We start from the raw sequence: 19092 nt of genomic DNA on the forward strand, positions 1-19092 counted from the left end.
GACTTCTTCCATATTTATCCAATCTGATCCTTGTTGGCACATGACTGGTTGAAATACTTTTTTCTACTTTGTTTAAATGAACCAACTAATACATTAAATGTAAAGTATTCAACACAATTTACCCAAAAATCCCCTTGAGAGTCTTGAACCTAATGCTGACAAATTTTGTCATTTGAAATATCCCGTCATGTCATGAACTGTGAATCTTAAACCTCAGAACTGCTGCAATATTTTCCATTACACCATATCCAGAATCCGAGCACCTGCTAAACTCCATGTACCATAGCTTTAAAACATTATAGCCATGTCAATCTGTGTTTGGTCTGTTTCCCGTTAAGGATTGAGAGTCTACTGTAAATAAAAATAGAAAAAAAAAGAGTTCTGTGTGCCTGTGTACAGGTATCCTATCTAAAATTTCACACATTCCTTTTAATAAAGTAATTATCATGTGGATACCATCATGGTGGTATCTACCAAATAAGTTAAAGCGTTGTAGGGTTTTTCTGCTGTCATCTGAAATGAGGCTGCTAATGATCATCTAGTGGGCTCAGCATCTTGCATCATGTATCATCATTATGTGGATGTCCAACTGACATCAGATACCAGTCTATTGATTGATTGATCCGGCAAGCTTTGCTTTAATTCATGGAAATATGACTGGGCTGAAGATGAGGTGTTTTGGAAATACAGCATGTCAAATAAAGCAAATCAATAATTTACCTTAAGACTACTGGGTGCTTGGTTACCAGACATTTGTACACACCACTAAAAAAAAGAAAGACTTGACTTCCTCTAGGCCAGACAGGAGGCCTAGAGGAAGACCAAAGAGCAGGTTTATGGATGTAGTGAAAAAGGACATGAAGGTAGTTAGTGTGAGAGAAGAGGATAAAGAAGACAGGGTTAGATGGAGGCAACTGAAGAAGAAGGCTAAAAAAGAAAGACTTCGTAATTTGGCTCAGATTTATGAAGTCAGCTACTTATCTGCTTCTACTTTCATTTCTTTGTATATTTCTCCATGAGGTAGCGTCATTGGTAGATGAGCCAATGACACACTATAGTCACCTTTAGAAAATGTTTTAAAGGGAAGAACAAACTCACAAGACATTACAAAGGAAATGTCTTTTGTTTCTCTTGCTTTGCAGGTTGGGCAGACCTCTGAGAGTTACTCAGAGGAGACATTTGAAGCAGGAAAATAGCAAAAATCATTAACCCTGAAAGGTTTTCATTATACAGTATTTGACAACAGCCTGGCAAAGGAGCCACATTGGCACACTCATCATGTTGACAATGGCCCTGGTCATTGTATGTAATTTTCAAAGTTTCCTTCTGTTTTTTTCCCCCCGTGATTTATTGATGACACATTGGATTGGCTCCAGCTCAGTTTAGGTGATAGCTGAAGGAAGAACAAATGTTTGAATGGAGGAGGGTGGTGGAGTTGGTTGGAAACACAGAGAGAAAAGTGGGTAAATGAGTATACAGAATTAAACATATAAAAAGTGGAAGAGAAGGATCAATAGTGACGCAGGTACTTCACCTGAAGAAGCTTCATTAAATTAAACTTATTTATATTATCTTATGTGCCTCATAGATATTTACTTAACAAATAAATAAGCACCATATATATTATAACTTTCCTCCTCAAAAAATTAATCTACATTTTCTTTCCTTTAAATTAAACTTTATCTTGCTTTCTGCCATTGAATTGATGCTTTTGTTTGGAGGCACATTTTACAATGCCAGATAAATATCTAGAAGTGAAATTACAGTAAAATAAGGAAACAAATGTTGGTTTTGATTTCAGTAAATAAACTGTAAGGTAAAAAAAAGTGACCTGGTAGTTTTTACTTCCCATAGACTAAAACTAGACATTAAAAAATGTAGTTTTCTTTGACAAAAATGAAATTTCTAGACTTGCAGTTTACTATGCTTTACAAACAAACCTGATAGTATTGTAACTAAATAGGAGAAAATTATCGACCTTTGTCACATGACTAAAGTTAACATAAAGAGCCGTGTTAAGAAAGCTTAGAAACGCTGAAGCATTTATTGTTGACTTTACAGTCAGAGCAAGAGGCTGCTGCTGTCAGGACATGGTTACCTTCAATTAGCATCAATACTGGAAGCAGAGGGAAACGGCTAGCCTAATCCTGCATAGTGAGTTAAAAAAAGTTGTTACTGTATTACCAATTGTTTAAATGTTAAGTGATAATCGTTGTTTTATTTTCATACATGTGGCATTAAGCACAACAAAGCATATCAATAAGAATGCTTCATGTATTTGGGATCCCTTCTCTTCACTTTGAACAGAGTCAATAGTCTATATGCCTCATAACACGGCGAGTCCAGGTTCAAGTCCCGCTCTGTGTGGAGTTTGCGTGATCTCTCCGTGTCTGCGTGGGTTCTCTCCGGGTTCTCCGGCTTCCTCCCACTTCCAAACGGACGTGCTTCAGGTTGATTGGCCGGTCCCAAATTGCCCGTAGGAGTGAGTGTGTGTGTGCATGGTTGTCTGTCTTTGTGTGTGGCTCCGCGGTGCACTGGCGTCGTGAACGGAGCATCCCCCGCCTCACGCCCTATGCCTGCTGAGATAGGCTCGAGCTCCCCGTGACCCGCTATGGCAGATGAAGCAGCAGAAATTGAATGAATGTACTCCGGTAGAAATATGATTGTTGACTTTTGAACTAGTCATTCATTCGAAAGCAGAATCGGAGAGAGAGAAAGAGAGAGAGAGAGAGAGAGAGAGAGAGAGAGAGAGAGAGAGAGAGAGAGAAAGAGAGAGACAGAGAGAGAGAGAGAGAGAGATAGAGAGAGAGAGATGGACCATGAACAAATGAGGTTGCCATCCAAATGGGAGAGAAAGAGGACAAGGATACAATAACCATGAGCATCGAAGGCCATTAAATAAGAATGTCAGTACATATGTCAGCCTTCCCTTAAAATGTTAATTAAAAATAGGACTGTACTGCTTCATTTCCTTGTCCCGGGTGTCCTTATCCACCTGGATTCTTCTCCATTAGCTAGATTACGTCCCTGTTACAGGACGGTCCGCACAGTGATTATGGCTGATTGGAGGTAGGTAGGGAGGAACGGAATGCTGGAAGAGTGAAAAACATAAAGCTGAAAAGGGTAAAACAGCATAAAGAGAGTGTTTTAAAACAGAACAAATCCTTCTTTAGTCATTAATGAAAAATTACTTTCCAGACATAAAAAGCTGAATTCACCTAAAGTTCAAGCTCTCATTCAGTAGTAAAGACTCAGTAGTGTTATAGGTTTGCCTCGTCACCAAGACTTTTGATTGCAGTGACATTACTGCATAAAGTAATGTCACTGTTCAATCTTAACTTAGATTTCTGTTAGAAATCTGAAACTTCATGTAATTGACAGTTGTGCTTCCCACTGAAAGAAATGATCTAATACTGATTTATTGCTGGATAGTGTTCAGCCATAGTGCTGATAGTTAAATCAGTGTAACCGACCATGATGCTCTGGTTCTGCTCTGAAGCTCTGAGTACCTGGAACCCAACACAAATATAAACAGACATTGTTAATGTGTTTTGATTTTTTTGAAAACCTTCATTAACTTTTGGCATTATTGCGTGCTGAAATATAAATAATCAATTAGAGTACTTTATTTTTCATGTCATTTGCCAGATAAACAAATCCTTCTTGAAAAGTCGGGTATAAGTTAAGCTTGGACCAAAGCTTGGTTCTGATCCAGATAGAGGATGGATCCATGACTTTATTGTAGAATTACAGAATTCGATAAATCTAGTGGAAAAATGGAGCACTGGTCAAGATATGTTAAGCTAAACAGATCTGGAGGTTGGTTTTATTTTTCCGTTATAGAAAATTTCACATCATTTTCACTATAAAAAGTGAAGTACCGTATGTACGAAGTGTGTTTTAAATTACCATGGAAGAATAAACTGCAGGCAATAGGCAAATGAGGATTTATGCATTATTCCTATCAGAAACACATGTGAGCCAAGTAGCATAGACCACTAACTCTTGTTTCTCTAGCTTGGGAGTTAAGAGAAGAAGAGAATCACACTGTGTACAGTAATTGTCTGTAATTTCCCCCTGAGGGATCAATAAAGTATACTTCTTCTTCTTCTTCATACATGACTATGAAGAAAATTCTCGCTATTCACACATGTAGTTTCTTTGGCATAAGAGATATATGACCGTATGGAGTAATATGAAGAATTTACTGCATCGGGAGTAAAGTACTGTAGTCCAATGATCTAATAAAACTAATAAGAGTGGAGTGGAGTTAATAAGTTGTTTGATTGTGGATTAATAAATCACTTGGCGTGAAAATAAAACATCCCATTTTTTTATTCCAAGAAATGTCAAATGACTGCCACAAAGTTTATAACCCAATATTTATGACTACGACTCAGTTTCTGGTGGATGAATGCTTCTAGTCCAAATGCTAATTTTGGCATGAAAATGTTTAGTATTATTGAAAACATGAATATTTATTTATGTAGTGTGTGACTGTGATTTAGAGCTGTGTCTGAATTTAACAACAATTGAGAAGAATAGAGTTCCATGCCCAAAAAAGGCAATAAAACAAAACAGTATGCTAATAGAAGCTAAAAAAAAAAAAAAGGTGGTTGTGGCACTATTTGGCACTCTAGCATGTATGTTCGTTACAAATATTTGTTGATTTATTGTCAATGTAAAAAAATATCATCAATCAATAAAATGTATTTTTGATTAAAACTAGGTAAAAAAAAAAAAAGGATTGCTGCATCCAATCTTAATGCTATCCTACATTACAACATGTTGTACCAGTCTTATGTCAACCTATGTCAAAATAAACTTTTTACTTATCAGACCTGTACATTTCATTAATGTACATATTAGATCATGTTCATCGTGTCTGATGTAGACATCCTCTCCACAACCATCACACTGAAACACATTGCACAATATCTAGACCCATTTGTGAACAATGCGATGTGCCTTCACTGGCCTCATCAATTTGTCATAATAAAATGTAATTACAAGATTATTTATCACATAGTTTCTTCACTGTAAAAACAAATTCCCCAACGTCAAATCAAGCATGAAAACTGAAGCAACTCCATGAAAATTTGTCAGTTCCTCTCATCACGTCTCAGTCTATCCATCATGCTTTGTATAAGAATATGGAGGTGGAAGCTCAGCCAGGGAAATCATGAAGCAAAAGTCTCCTGAGAACATCTCCTTCTAACTGTCTCGGGATTGATTTGATTTGTTCTACCATTTTGGCGCATCCTTCCATCGACCGTTCCTTTTCATTCTTCCATCAGATAAGAAGCCTAAAACTACTTAGGATCTAACAGGAAGCTGGGGGTCGCAGGAAGTGGAGTTGATTGAGATGGCCAGACAATGGACAAGTAGATGAATACACATCATAAATCAGACAGATGAGTGTATACATGTGTGTATACACGCGTGTTTACATGCATGTTTTTTGTGTGATTTTCTGCACACACAACTCATCAAAATCCCCTGAATCCATTCTTTAAAAAATGTCTCCATATCAGAATAGGCAGAAGAGTAATACCACAGTGAGAGTGATACGATCTGAAGCTGTTTTCATCCCTGATTCCATTCCCTATGTGAAAATCTGCTTTGTGTGTTTTGGGGTTGGGAGGTCTCCTCACGCAAACTCTCTCTAAGGCTGGACCTCCCCACGTCCTCTCCTGCTTCTCATTTCTCAGTCCCGCTGCCCTTCTCTGTATCAGCATCATCGACGCTGGCACAAACTCTGACAAAAACAGCGCACGACTTCCTGTCATTTCCATCCATCGTTTGTTTGATTCACTCCATTTCTCCTCGTCTGTTTCTTATTCCAGACGACGAGAGTTGGGTCGGCTTTCATTGAGCACTCCAAATTTCATCTGGCTCTCATCAGGGGAAGCAAGTGTTTTTGCACGGAGTTTTTATTTTTCAACGGACATCATTCATCATGTATTTTTATCTTTATTTATGTAATTCTGTCTGACAAAATGCTTGCATTATATTGTTCAGGGTATTTATAGCCAGTCTTTGGCATTAAGCAAGACTTTTTTATAGACTTCAATTTTACAGTTTACTGCATAATTATATTTGTTAAAAAAATCACAGAGAATACATTTTCTCTACCTATCTAACATATATAGTCTAACAATCAGATGACAGCTGATATTGTTTTATTATATTTATTATCATTAATGATTTGTGATTCTCCTTGTCAACATTCTAGAAGTCAACAGGCTTCTAGTTTTTCTGGAAATTTTAAATAACATTTTGACACACTCTTTTGTAAATTTGCTAACTAATGATTCTTAATTCTGTGCACACATATTTAGTTAACCCATTTTTAAAATAATAGAACTATATAAAATAAATCACGTTAACTTCTCTGTGATAGGGTATCTATGGCGTGTGTGACCAACAGTCCATAACCAGAGAAAAGAAACAACTGAGAAGCTACAACCTGCTGATTACCAAAAACATTAATTCATGTTGAACCTTAGTTCTAGCTTTTAACATCTCCAGAAGTCTTCTTTTTCTTCTCCTGTGACATCAGCATGTGCGACTGTAAACTAAACAAACCTAAAGAACACTGAAGCCACCCAGTACCACAAGAAAACTACAAAACAGTGAGACAGATTGAATTTTCAAAAAATACAACAACAAAAAAAGTATCTGTATATATAAAACACTGATGTATTTGACAGCGAATGCATTCCATAGTGGTTTGTTTGAGAAAATATTCAAATCTGAAGATGTTTGCTCTGGGAAACATTCACTAAAGGAGATTCTTGCACTAAAAATTACCTGACACACACATCCACACATGCAAAAAATCCACACAACACACACATGCACAAAAATGCACGCACTGTTCCAGAAGTGTTGCAGATTTGTCACAAGGACAGACTTGGACTTGGTGAGAGTAGGGAATTCCTTCATCTGCACCCTCCCTCAAGCTACACATGTGCTCAGCATCTGCTACACACATACAAAACACACACACACACACACACACACACACACACACACACACACACACACACACACACACACACACACAGTGTGAGAAAAGACGCCGATAAACACTGATCAAGAAAAAAGCAAATTGTTTTTCCAAGCATTGCGCAGTCATTCTCTCCTCAATGTGCTGTCCTTCTAACCTCCCATCTCAGCCCAGGAGCGCCTGCTGAAGAGGCTGTTAAGAGTGTAGATTGATATCATTGTGCTCTTTTATGCACCAACGATGCCAGAATCTTCTCTCAATGACAACTAATTCACTCGCTCTTGACGTCTCTCAAAGTGATTGCACATATACTGCTTACTCCTTTGAAGGTTGATCGGGTGAGGGCCCATGCAACTATAAGAGTGTGTTTGGGAAACACGCTAGCATTGTGTGCATGTTGTGGTGCACATACAAGCACAAGCATGTGGATTGTGCGTGTGTGTGTCTTTTGTGTTTTTATAAATATCTGTTTTGCTATTTGCAATCCAAAATGCATTGGAATGAAAGCATGTCGTTTTTCAGAATGTGTGTAGCAGAGGAGAATACAAATGTGAGTCAGGGCATTACGTGTTTAATTACAACCCGCCTATGACCATATAATATGTGAGGCTTATAATTGCCTATGTAACATTGCTGTTATTTATTCTGTCTTTTTATTCCAAGAAGAGTGGGAAGACCCATCAACAATTAAAGTATTAAAGTATGGATTGTGGCTGTTGTATTTATACATATTTTCTGCCTCTCCATGTTTTTCCAGGATGCTGGAATACTCTCTGAACCTGCAGAATGTCAGCTTTTCAGCAGTGAGGACAGTTCGTGTGCTGAGACCTCTGAGAGCCATCAACCGAGTGCCGAGTGAGTTTAAACCCGCTGACTGACACTCCTGCTTGGGATATCAAAACACTCTTCCTCTGATATACATACATGGTGGATGTTAAACTAAAGCTAGGATGCTATAGGGATACAAACTTACAAGTATATAAGATTTTGATCATACATATTTAATTGTTTTTGAGATCTTAGTACTGTTGGGCTCTGTACCTTATTAATTTAGTCTGTTAGTTAATATTAAACAATATCATATTTCTTGTCATTATTTCTTCTTGCCCCTAAAACAATCCTCTTTTTTTTGTTTTTGTTTTTTATAATCAGTACTAACACAACTTCTCAGTAGAGTTTTCGGTCAGGTCATTTTATGTAATTTAAAAGAAAAGATGTTGAAGGGGTAAGTTTAGATCTTTATCCTCTTAATGCTTGAAATTCATATGATTCAAGGCGTTTTGTTCTCTCCTCCCCATCCCTATCTCTACCTATCTCTGTCACCGAAGGGATCCAAAGGGAAATCCCACCTCATGATGTGATCTGCTTGAAATCTCAAGCAGATTTTTTTGCCTACTACTAGTGCCAATTTGTGTTCATGAATGATTGCTGGGTACCTGCAATGACAAAGTATTGAAACGCAAGTTTTAATTGTGAATTGGGTCCTTATGAATACAACAATTCCACAGCATAGATTTAAAGGTGAACAATAAAGAATTCAGTATTGAAAATCGAACTATTCTACAGCTCTTTCAATGCATCTGACATGACAGGAATCTTCTTCTTCTTATCCTTTCGGCTTTTCCCTTCAGGGGTCGCCACAGCGAATCAATTGCCTCCATCTAACCCTGTCCTTTGCGTCCTCTTCTCTCACACCAACTACTTCCATGTCCTCCCTCATTACATCCATAAACCTCCTCTTTGGTCTTCCTCTAGGCCTCCTGCCTGGCAGTTCAAAACTCAGCATCCTTCTACCAATATATTCACTATCTCTCCTCTGGACATTTCCAAATCATCTCAGTCTGGCCTCTCTGACTTTATCTCCAAAAACTCTTCCATGTGCTGTCTGTCTGATGTGCTCATTCCTGATCCTATCCATCCTGGTCACTCCCAGAGAGAACCTCAGCATCTTCATCTCTGCTACCTCCAGCTCTGTCTCCTGTCTTTTCCTCAGTGACACTGTCTCTAGACCAAACAACATCGCTGGTCTCACCACAGTTTTGTACACCTTTCCTTTCATTTTAGCTGAAACTCTTCTATCACACATCACACCTGACACTTTCCTCCACCCGTTCCATCCTGCCTGTACACGCTTCTTCACCTCTTTTCCACACTCTCCATTGCTCTGGACTGTTGACCCTAAGTACTTAAAATCCTCCACCTTCTTGATCTCTTCTCCCTGTAACCTCACTCTTCCACTTGGGTCCCTCTCATTCACACACATGTACTCTGTCTTGCTGCGGCTAACCTTCATTCCTCTCCTTTCCAGGACAAACCTCCACCTCTCTAGCTTCTCCTCCACCTGTTCCCTGCTCTCACTGCAGATCACAATGTCATCTCTAAACATCATATTCCATGGAGAATAACTTCGTCTGTCAGCCTGTCCATCACCGTAATGAACAAGAAGGATTCAGACCTGATCCCTGATGCAGTCTCACCTCCACCTTGAACTCCTCTGTCACACCTACAGCACACCTCACCACTGTCTTACGGTCCTCATACATGTCCTGCATCGCTCTAACATACTTCTCTGCCACTCCAGACTTCCTCATACAGTACCACAGTTCCCCTCTGGGCACCCTGTCATAAGCTTTCTCCAGAACTTCAAAAACACAATGCAGCTCCGTTTGGCCTTCTCTGTACTTCTCTATCAACATCCTCATCTGTAGTACTCTTTTTTGGCATGAAACCATACTGCTGATCACAAATGTTCACTTCTGCCCTTAGTCTAGCTTCCACTACTCTTTCCCATAACTTTATTGTATGGCTCATCAGCTTTATTCCTCTGTAGTTGCTCACAACATCTGACATGACAGGAATAGTTCTACATTTTTGGAAATATGTGCATTTGGTTTGCTAACAAGGTACATGAAGCTGTGGTGTCATGAACACTAAAACTTACAAGCAAAAGTTGAGCCTTTAATCCTGTCTAAGATAACTGGTTGCCCATTGTTGCTTCAGATTCACAGACATGGACATGATGTCAATTTGTAGACTTATCTGAACTTTAGTCACAAATTCTCGTGCTCTGTGTCCAGTATAACACTTTACTAAGGTATAAGAGTTCCATTCAAATGCTCTGTCAGCTGAGATTTACAGCCAGGCTCAAGAGGAACAAACACATTATGTTAAACACCAGTAGTAAAAGGCCTTTCTGTCTGTATCTTCAGCCTTTTTCCCAGATTAAGAGGATATTTTAAGGTCTCACACTACTGGAAACCAAGACATGTACGGATGTCATTAAAACGTAATATTTCAATTCTTCAAAAATGTCAAACCCCCTTCTGCAGCAGTCTCGATGGTATTAAATACAAAGAGCATACATCTATGTCTGATGGAGCCGATATGTGTTCCCTTACATAATGGCAGTTAAAACATTAAGGACTCAGAAAGTCTAGCCTCATAAATAGTCTGGCGCAGCGAAAGATATAGTGGTATATTTGTACCTTATCTTAATATTGGACTTCTACTACTTTGTCATGGTTCCTGCTATAATTGGTGACGGAGTTCTTACACTGCTGTGGAATGTAGGTCATGAACACCCCATCCACCATGCTGCTTTAACTGTATCTTTGTGTTTAGGCTCTCTCCACTAGGCAGCTTCGGACTCCGACAGATTTATATGCAATTTTCCAACTCACTGCCTTTGATTAAAGGACTACATTTCATAGCATCACACACACACACACACACACGCACGCACGCACGCACACACACACACACACACACACACATCAGGTAGACTTCTTGATGCAAGCTGAAACTCTTTATTCCTTTCTATATCTGTATCTATATAAACTAGTTATCTATATTACCTCAAAAAAGTTATTTATTCTTTTTCTTTTCCTCCTTTAGTCTCCATTAGAAGTTAATCAGGAGAAGTTGAATTTCCAGTGCACACATTAATGTTAAGTATATTAAGTATTTCTGTTTTTTGTACCCACCCAGCAGCCCATCGGGTGCATTCATTCTTGATTCCACCCCCTGCAGTGGTTTCATGTAAATACAGGCCCTTGTTATGTCATTAGCTCCTCAAGTGCTCATAAGGGTTTGCTATAGGGTGATTTTCCATGCGATGTGTTTGTGTGTACATGGAATAAAGTATATTACATGAAGTTGTTTAACCCACATAGATAGATGAAGGAAATCTACTCTTGTTACCTCACCCTCATCTCAATCAATGTTGTCATACAGTATCGGGCCCCCAACGCTGCTCGTCAGACATCATAAACACTCAGAGCAAACAGTCATCCAGCCGTGTCCCCCATTCTAAACACAACCTGCATTAACGTATGGGTGATTTGTGGGCGTGGGTGAAAATGTCATTAGTTGGCGAGTTGATGGTGACAGGAACCCCCCTCTGCATTTCTTGTGTCAACAGTATGACTTTTGTCACACCGTTCCTTCAGTCCTTCAAGTTTGCAAAGTTCGCAAAAAGCACCCAGCATTCATTGTGACTCAGGCTGGACATATCTCACGAAGTTAAGGTCATTTTGAATTGAATGCTTTTCTCTGTTGCAATTTTTTAACAAAAACTGAAAATGCTGATTGACAACTGAGACAAGACAATGAAAAGGTGAAACAATTGTCAATTAACACATTCTGTAGTTCAAGCAACACTATTGTTGACAAAAACATCTCAGACTGAGATATTTGCTCAAGCTTCACCCAATCTGGAGCATTCCTACGTTTGATGGTACTAAAAGCTGGTCGGCTATGTTTGGCAAGACCAAGCAAATAGAGAATCTGTTGAGGATATGTTGCGATCCTGACTTGAAAATCAGTTGTCTAACTAGGATTTTTTGTCAAAAGACATAAATCTAACCATCTTTTAGGTGGTTCCCCTCTGAAGCCTCACTGTTTTCTCTGGTAAAGCCAATAACTATTCTCTGGGACTGAAATTATCTCAACCTGGTCTCAAACTTCAAAAGGTCAAGTCCAGCTTGCTGGGTTGGAGCAGGGTGTGATTCAAGATATACATGCTATGCATTCCTTAAGCTTCGGAAGTCAGATCAGACACTATCTGCAAAGCTGGAATCTTCATCATTCAGTGTCTTTTATATCGGGTAATGATCTGAAATAGCCACCATCCTAGAAAAAAGTAAAATGTCAACACTTTTCAATTCGTTCAGTATGAATACATTGGTGTTCTGGTTCTTTGGGTAATGAGAATTAATTCACCACCTTGTGGACTTGATTCATTCCACTAACTGAGGTAAGAGGTCAGCAACACGGTGGAAAAGCTTCAGTTTGCACTTTCAGATCTTGCCAAGTACTGAAAAAGAACTATGACCTGTGTAATTGGAACAGGAATATTACAATAAAGGTCAACAATACTGATGAAGGTTGCGATGCAGCAGCACTGAATTATATATGTAAATCAGAGTAGCCCTACAATTTAGAATCTGTCTGATGTGGAGTATTCCTCTACTTTATTCCTCTGTGCTCCTGCAGAGTTTCCCTGCATTTCAATGTTAAAATTCACATTGATGCACTTTTACATCCAGTATTGTTAGTACCATCAGTATATGCTCTATTAAGGGGAATCCTGTATTAAAATGTTTAAAAGTTTAATACAAAAAAAGGTGAATCACATATTCCATGCTCTTCATCATCTCTGATCTCAGATGCAACCTAAATAAAAACACAATAATTGGTCAAATCTAGAGTGCCAGCATGCTATCTAATCTTTTTAATGTAAAAAAAAACAACAACTGCACAATGACCAGTATTAATCTGTCTGTTATTTTGGGTATTTCGTTAAAACCTGTTGGTGACCCTGCTGAGACCTATCCATGTGAAAGCTTTTGAGCTGTTGCACTCCAAATCAAACTGTTGGCAAAACATACCAAACAACACCATCCTTTATTCTTTTAACGTGTCCACCGCTGTTCCAAGGTTTGCCAAAAATGGAAATTGCGTGACGGGATTGCGTGATTCAGCTTCCCTTCCACATGTGGTAACGGGAGTTTTTTGTGAAAATAGCAGCTGTTGCAGCTGTTAAGTATTACTTCAACATAATTTGGTGTAAATTCAAAACACTGGAGTAGCTACTAAGCACAGTGACCCATTATATTTCATATCATATGACATCTGATATTCAATTATCTTGACTCCAGGTTATTCTAAACTAGTGTGAAATGCAGTTTAACAGTTAACACATGTAGTGACATAATGTTTTTGTTCCTAAGAGATGAACTTGCATTCAGCATTCAGGTGTAAAGCAGCTAAATGCTCAACAGGTTAATTGTTAATCTTGGTGTGACTGTGATACAATGAGGATCCTGTCAATGCAATAGAGCACCTGTCAAATAAAGCAGATATTACCAGCATAACCAATAGGAAAGACACAACTTAATCAGGCTGCCATCAATGTGAATGGATAAATTGTTCCTAATGGAGCATTGTGAATCCTATTAGGAAGTGCCTCACTGCAACTTCTGTAACTACTCTCTCTTGAGTGCACAAATGACGTAATAAATCAACAACTGACACAATCCATATTTGAGATGCATTAATAGTTGAGGATGCAGATCAGCTGGTACTGACAACCTTTTTTGGTTTATTCCATCTCCTGGCTTTGCTTTTCTTTCTATGTCTGTTTCTTTTTACCATCAGTGTGTCCTGGCACAGAAGGTGAATGGAGGTCATCTAAACACACACACACACACACACACACACACACACACACACACACACACACACACACACACACACACACACACACACACACAGATAGAGAGAGAGACACACCCTGGACTTGTTCTAGGGAACACATTGTTCACGGGCTGGTGTCCATGTCCTGGGCTCTGGCATTGATTGATGCATTAACATGGCACTGCTGCCAGTGAAAGTGAAGGATACATTTTTCAGTCTCCATCCACTGGCTGCTAACAAAACCCAGTCTTATGCTGTGTCACCATTATGTGTCACCATTCCACCCTCTCATTCCACCCCACTTCCTGCCTGTTGATTGGCTACTACTCTCATTTATCTAGCACCGACCAACAAAAGAGTTATGTCAACTCTGGATACTCCAGAGTTGACATAACTACTTGTGACACACTTATGTGTCCATTTTAGTATTCCCTGTTAATAGTTGGTCATGGATGTGTTCAGAATTGTCTGTTTTTTCTGAAACAAAACAAATCTATTTTCTAGACCCCACAGACCCCAAAATGGTTTAGTTATTTCAACTTTTTTTTTTTTTTAACAGCATAGAATAGTTCTATTACCGACTGCAGTTGATTACAGACGACTACATGTTACTTGTTACTTGAGTTGCTAAAATAAATATAAGTGGAGAGCACTTTTTGTGGCATTTGATTGTGAATTGTGATCGTGGAAATATTATTATTGTGTTCTTTGTAAAGGTTCTATACGGTACAGAAGTATACTGTATGTTCTTTTGTCTTCAGGCTAAAATAATAGATTCATTTGAAAATGCTGCAAACAGTTCTGCAGTTTTGTTTTTTCCAAGTTAAACTAAATTTTTGGAAAATAAAATGCGTACCTCAAGGTGACAACTGATCAGTTGTCAAAGCCTGCAAATTAAGATTAGTGTATTTTCTTCCCTTGTTTTTGACATCAACATGATTAATCTCAGGGAAACAAAGAAACCCTGCACGCCAAGAGTGCAAACATTTGTTCAGACAGTATAGAGACTGAGAGGTGCAAGATTTACGAAGCAGCATTGTGAAAATAAAAGAAAATACTGGTTACAAAATGAAAAATATCAACAAAAGAGTTTTTAAAAATTGACTCGTATAAGCTGAATATAGAAAACTGCGACATCCATCCTTTTTGATTGAACAATACATCTCTTTTGACTATTGTCAACCTTAACACATATTTACTCAAACATCACTGAATCCAAATCAACAATTTGAGATACAATCCTAAACAAAGTTTTTTTTGTTTAAAGTGCTGATTGTGAGCATAACAGGACCATGTCAGACACTACTGTCTTTGTTTTCCCCATGCATCATTCATCATTTAAGGATTTCTTAATATGCAAAAATAAGAGACTGGAAAAACTTGGACTAAACATCAGCCAGATTTTTGAGACTCATACCAGAAGGCAAATACAGTGTGGCGTCACAGTGTTGTCATGATAGGCCAGACCTGCAAAAGAACCAGGATGAAATGCTGACATGCTTCCCTGCTTCCTTTGGATATAACATTTTATGCCAAGCCTCATTAGAGAAAGCATTTACGGATGAATCAGCGCTGTAAGCATGGCACCAGCCCTTATAGACACACACAGACACATTTCTGTCAACACACAGTCTGTGGTGACCTTGGAAACAGACAAGTTATTCGTAAGCCTCAGTATGTGCCATCCCCCAAAGCTCTTTGACACTGGCACACAAGCTTTATCTCACACTTACATGCATACAGACCTGTATTGCCATCACATGCGTGATGTTATTTCTACCCATGCATCTGTAATGCCGTGGGTTTCATCATGTTCACTACACTTTGTTAGATAGTGCCAAAGCAGCGCCTTCTCCATACACACTGTATCACGCTTCTGCTCCAATAAGCCCTACAGGCAGCAACAATAACACAATATCTTTGACCTCCCAGCATGTTCATGCCCTCCTCCTCCTCCTCTTCCTATTGCACATGGTTTGCAGAGCATCATTACTTTAATTAAAGAGCTGCCTGCTTCTATTCTTAATGAGTCTTGTAAGTCACCTCTTGACTTACGCCATTGTGTCGCTATGTGAAGGTGAGAGGGAGACCCGGAGGAGTCACAATGAATTTGATCAGGGATTGTGAATAGTAGAGGAGCAGTAAAAGACTCTTAATGTGAGAAGTTCAGAGGAGTGAATTGTTTGCTAGAGGCAAAGAATGTCACAAGGTAATCTGTCTACTCTATCAATCCATCCCATGCTAAAAATAAAGGGTCATGTTGGCTGACTTTTAGGATGACACCTTCAACAACTGTTGGCTTGGATGATGGTTTTTTGATCATGAAGTGAAGAGATTCTCTTTTATTGACTATATTTCCAGTCCAGCTTTATTTTTAAGCTACTGTAATGTCAAGCTGACATGTGTATTACAAGATAGATACTGTGATTCAACATTTTTATTAGTTATTTGTGATCATCAAGCTGAATAAAACAAACTTTCCCTTGAAATAATGACTCATATCAACCAGGATGCTGTGGATCCATAAATTTTATGAAAATCTCAAACAAAATATGTCCTGAAAAAGGTAATTTATCAAAATTGATGATTCACTTGGTGGTGCTGCTGTGGATACTGCTTTTGCCTCACAGAACGAAGGCCATGGTTTCAAATCCTCTCGAGGACTGGTGACTTTTCTGGGCTGAGTTTGTATATTTTCCCCCTGTAGGTCTGTGTAGGTTTTTTCCGCTTGCTCCAATCACCAAAAAATGCAATACATTTATATTGGTGACTCCAAATGGTCCTTAGTGTCACCCAAGCGTTTGATTGGTTGTTGGTGTTTTGTATTCATGAGATCCTGCAATAAGGTGTGGCCTAATACAGACAAGAGAAATTCTCCTAGAATTCAGATATTGTACATTTAAACACGCACATATTGTTATTAGAGGCACTACATTTCCCACGCCGTTACATTTAATCTGTTTAGGTGATGCATAATCTTGTCCATTAAATGTGCTTATTATATTCCGCAAAGCGGTGATGTATTGTAATTGTCAGTGTTTGTGTGTTTGTCCGTCCGTCCGTCCACCAAATATCTTCACAATCGTTGCATATAGAAAGATGACAAAGGGGAGACAAAGGGGATGAAAATGAGATGATGACTTTGACCTTGAGAAAAGTAGGTCAAGCTCAAATATCAACTTTTGTACACTCAGGAACCGGATAGGATAGACAGACGAGGGAGAAGGCCAGTGTGAGTAAGACCATGGATCAAAGCACTAGCCTTGATCTATGGTCTCAGATATTTTTACATCCCGCTTCAAAGCGGTAATGTATTGTAATTGTCAGTGTTCGTGTGTTCATCCATTTGTTCGTTTTTCCGTCCGTTCATCCGTTCGTTCGTCCGTTCATTTGTCCGTTCGTTCGTATGTCCACCAACTGTTGCAGATAGAAAGATGAAACAAAAAGCAGATTACTCGGATGGCAAAGGGGATGAAAATGACCTTGACCTTGAGAAAACTTTGTATCTTACACTCAGGAACTGGGTAAGATAGAAAGATGAGTGTAAGATAGAGAGGTAAGATACAAAGGCCATTGTAGGACCATAGATCAAAGCTAGTGCTTTGATATACCTATGCACTAGCTTTGATCTATGGCCAAGGCTAGTGCACAGCTTCGACCTACTCTGAAAGGTCAAAGCTATGCACATATCAGGTACTACTTTCAGGGTTCCTTGACCCACCCTTCGCGGGATGTTGCAGTTTCTGACTGCCTTGTCTATCCTGAAATATTTTTGCACTTATCTCAGGAACCGGATGAGATAGACAAAACAAAAGGCATTATATTCAGTGAGGCAAGGGGATACAATTTAGATCACAACCTTAACCTTGAAAAATTAGGTCAACGTCACATTTTCACTTTTATACCTTTTTAGGTACACATCTTTGAAACCTCAATGACAAATAGAATGCACCAGTTTCATGTTGGATCATTGGTCTTTTATTAAACGACCATGACCTATGAAAGTAGGTGATGATAAAATTTTGAATTCAGGGGTGTCGCAGGATGTTGCAGTCTCTGACTGCCTTATTATAATCCATTGAGCATCACTATGAACAGACTGTCGTAATAATCTCATGGTGGGAAGTTGGAGATTGTGCGTCTTTAAATTGGAAACCAGTGTGTGTGATAATACTAGATCACAAAGTGGCTGTTAGTGTTGCACTCAAGGTCAGATGTGGGTCTAAACACACACTTTCAAATACAGGAGGGAATTTTTTTTGTAGAAAGGAGTTTGTGCACAGTTGAAGCACAAAACTGAATAAAATAGTTTTACTTCAACACAAACTATCATACGCAAAAGAAGTGAAGTCACTGGGGTATATAAAACAGCAAGTAAACAATGATAAGATGGACTCTGTTGTTGTTTCTCTCCATCACTTTTCATTTTCTGCATGTACTCTCTTTTTGGGTCACATGGCTCGCCTATACAGAGGCGTATCTCCATGTCAGGGACATCAAGTCATCTGGGTCTGAAGTCACCTACATGTGGCTAGTTACTGTCCACTCAGAGCAAACAAGAAGAGACGCAGGTGGACGCTAGGTCTTGACTCAGAAACCCCATTAGTTCGAAGTCCACAGATTACTGGCAAGGTCAGAGCTGAAGCTGGACAGGAGAGCTGAGGAAACCGACCTAATCTGCCTGACAACAGATTGCTCCTTGATCATAAACAGACACCTGTCTGCTGGTCATATTGGAATGGAGCAGCTGCCCACAGTGTGGTTGCATAGGGAGCACAGGCGGAGAGATGATTGTTATTGAATATGAAATGTTGATCACTTGGAATAAGCACGTTATTCAGGTCGGTAGAGGCTCAGACAACATATTCACTCATCCGGGGGATGAACAGGGATCCTTTCCTGGATAATAACATTTGCCAAAGTTGTCGACTGAAAAGTTGTCCCTATTATTAACTTGATGTGTTGTTTGATGACTTCATTTAGATTACAGTACAATCAAAATAGCAATCAATCACGAAAAACTCCTTTTACAATCCACAAATATTTTTATACATTTAGTAATGTGTGGAAGTGCCAAATAACTATCAACAATCCCTCATAATAAATCTCTGTTAATGTCAAAGATTTGAGATCAGATCTGCACAATAATGGTGATCTCAGACCCTGTGATGAATAAAGACAACTAAAATTAGCAGAATAATGTATTTTATTGTATTACATGACTATGTAAACACAGTAGATGCTCATCTTTCATCGGGGAAAAAAGTTTGTTTGTACCTGTTTCCATTGTTTTCACTAAAAATACTAGTTTATATATATGTGTGTGTATATATATGTATAATTTATGTATCTTTTATCATTACATGATTTAAGTCATATGCTAT

The 19092-nt window shown here is 38.7% G+C and overlaps 1 protein-coding gene across 5 annotated transcripts in view; it reads left to right on the forward strand.

Annotated features, from left to right (window-relative positions):
• Window positions 1–19092, forward strand: part of cacna1g (calcium channel, voltage-dependent, T type, alpha 1G subunit) — a 156453-nt gene that overhangs the window by 33854 nt on the left and 103507 nt on the right. For all 5 annotated transcript variants that reach the window (XM_068304859.1, XM_068304861.1, XM_068304860.1 and 2 more), the window contains exon 3: window positions 7770–7867. In XM_068304859.1, coding sequence (XP_068160960.1) covers window positions 7770–7867 — 98 coding nt within the window. The remainder of the gene's footprint in view (window positions 1–7769; window positions 7868–19092) is intronic.

The sequence above is a fragment of the Antennarius striatus genome, chromosome 21 (genome assembly GCF_040054535.1).
Source record: "Antennarius striatus isolate MH-2024 chromosome 21, ASM4005453v1, whole genome shotgun sequence".
NCBI lineage: Eukaryota > Metazoa > Chordata > Actinopteri > Lophiiformes > Antennariidae > Antennarius > Antennarius striatus.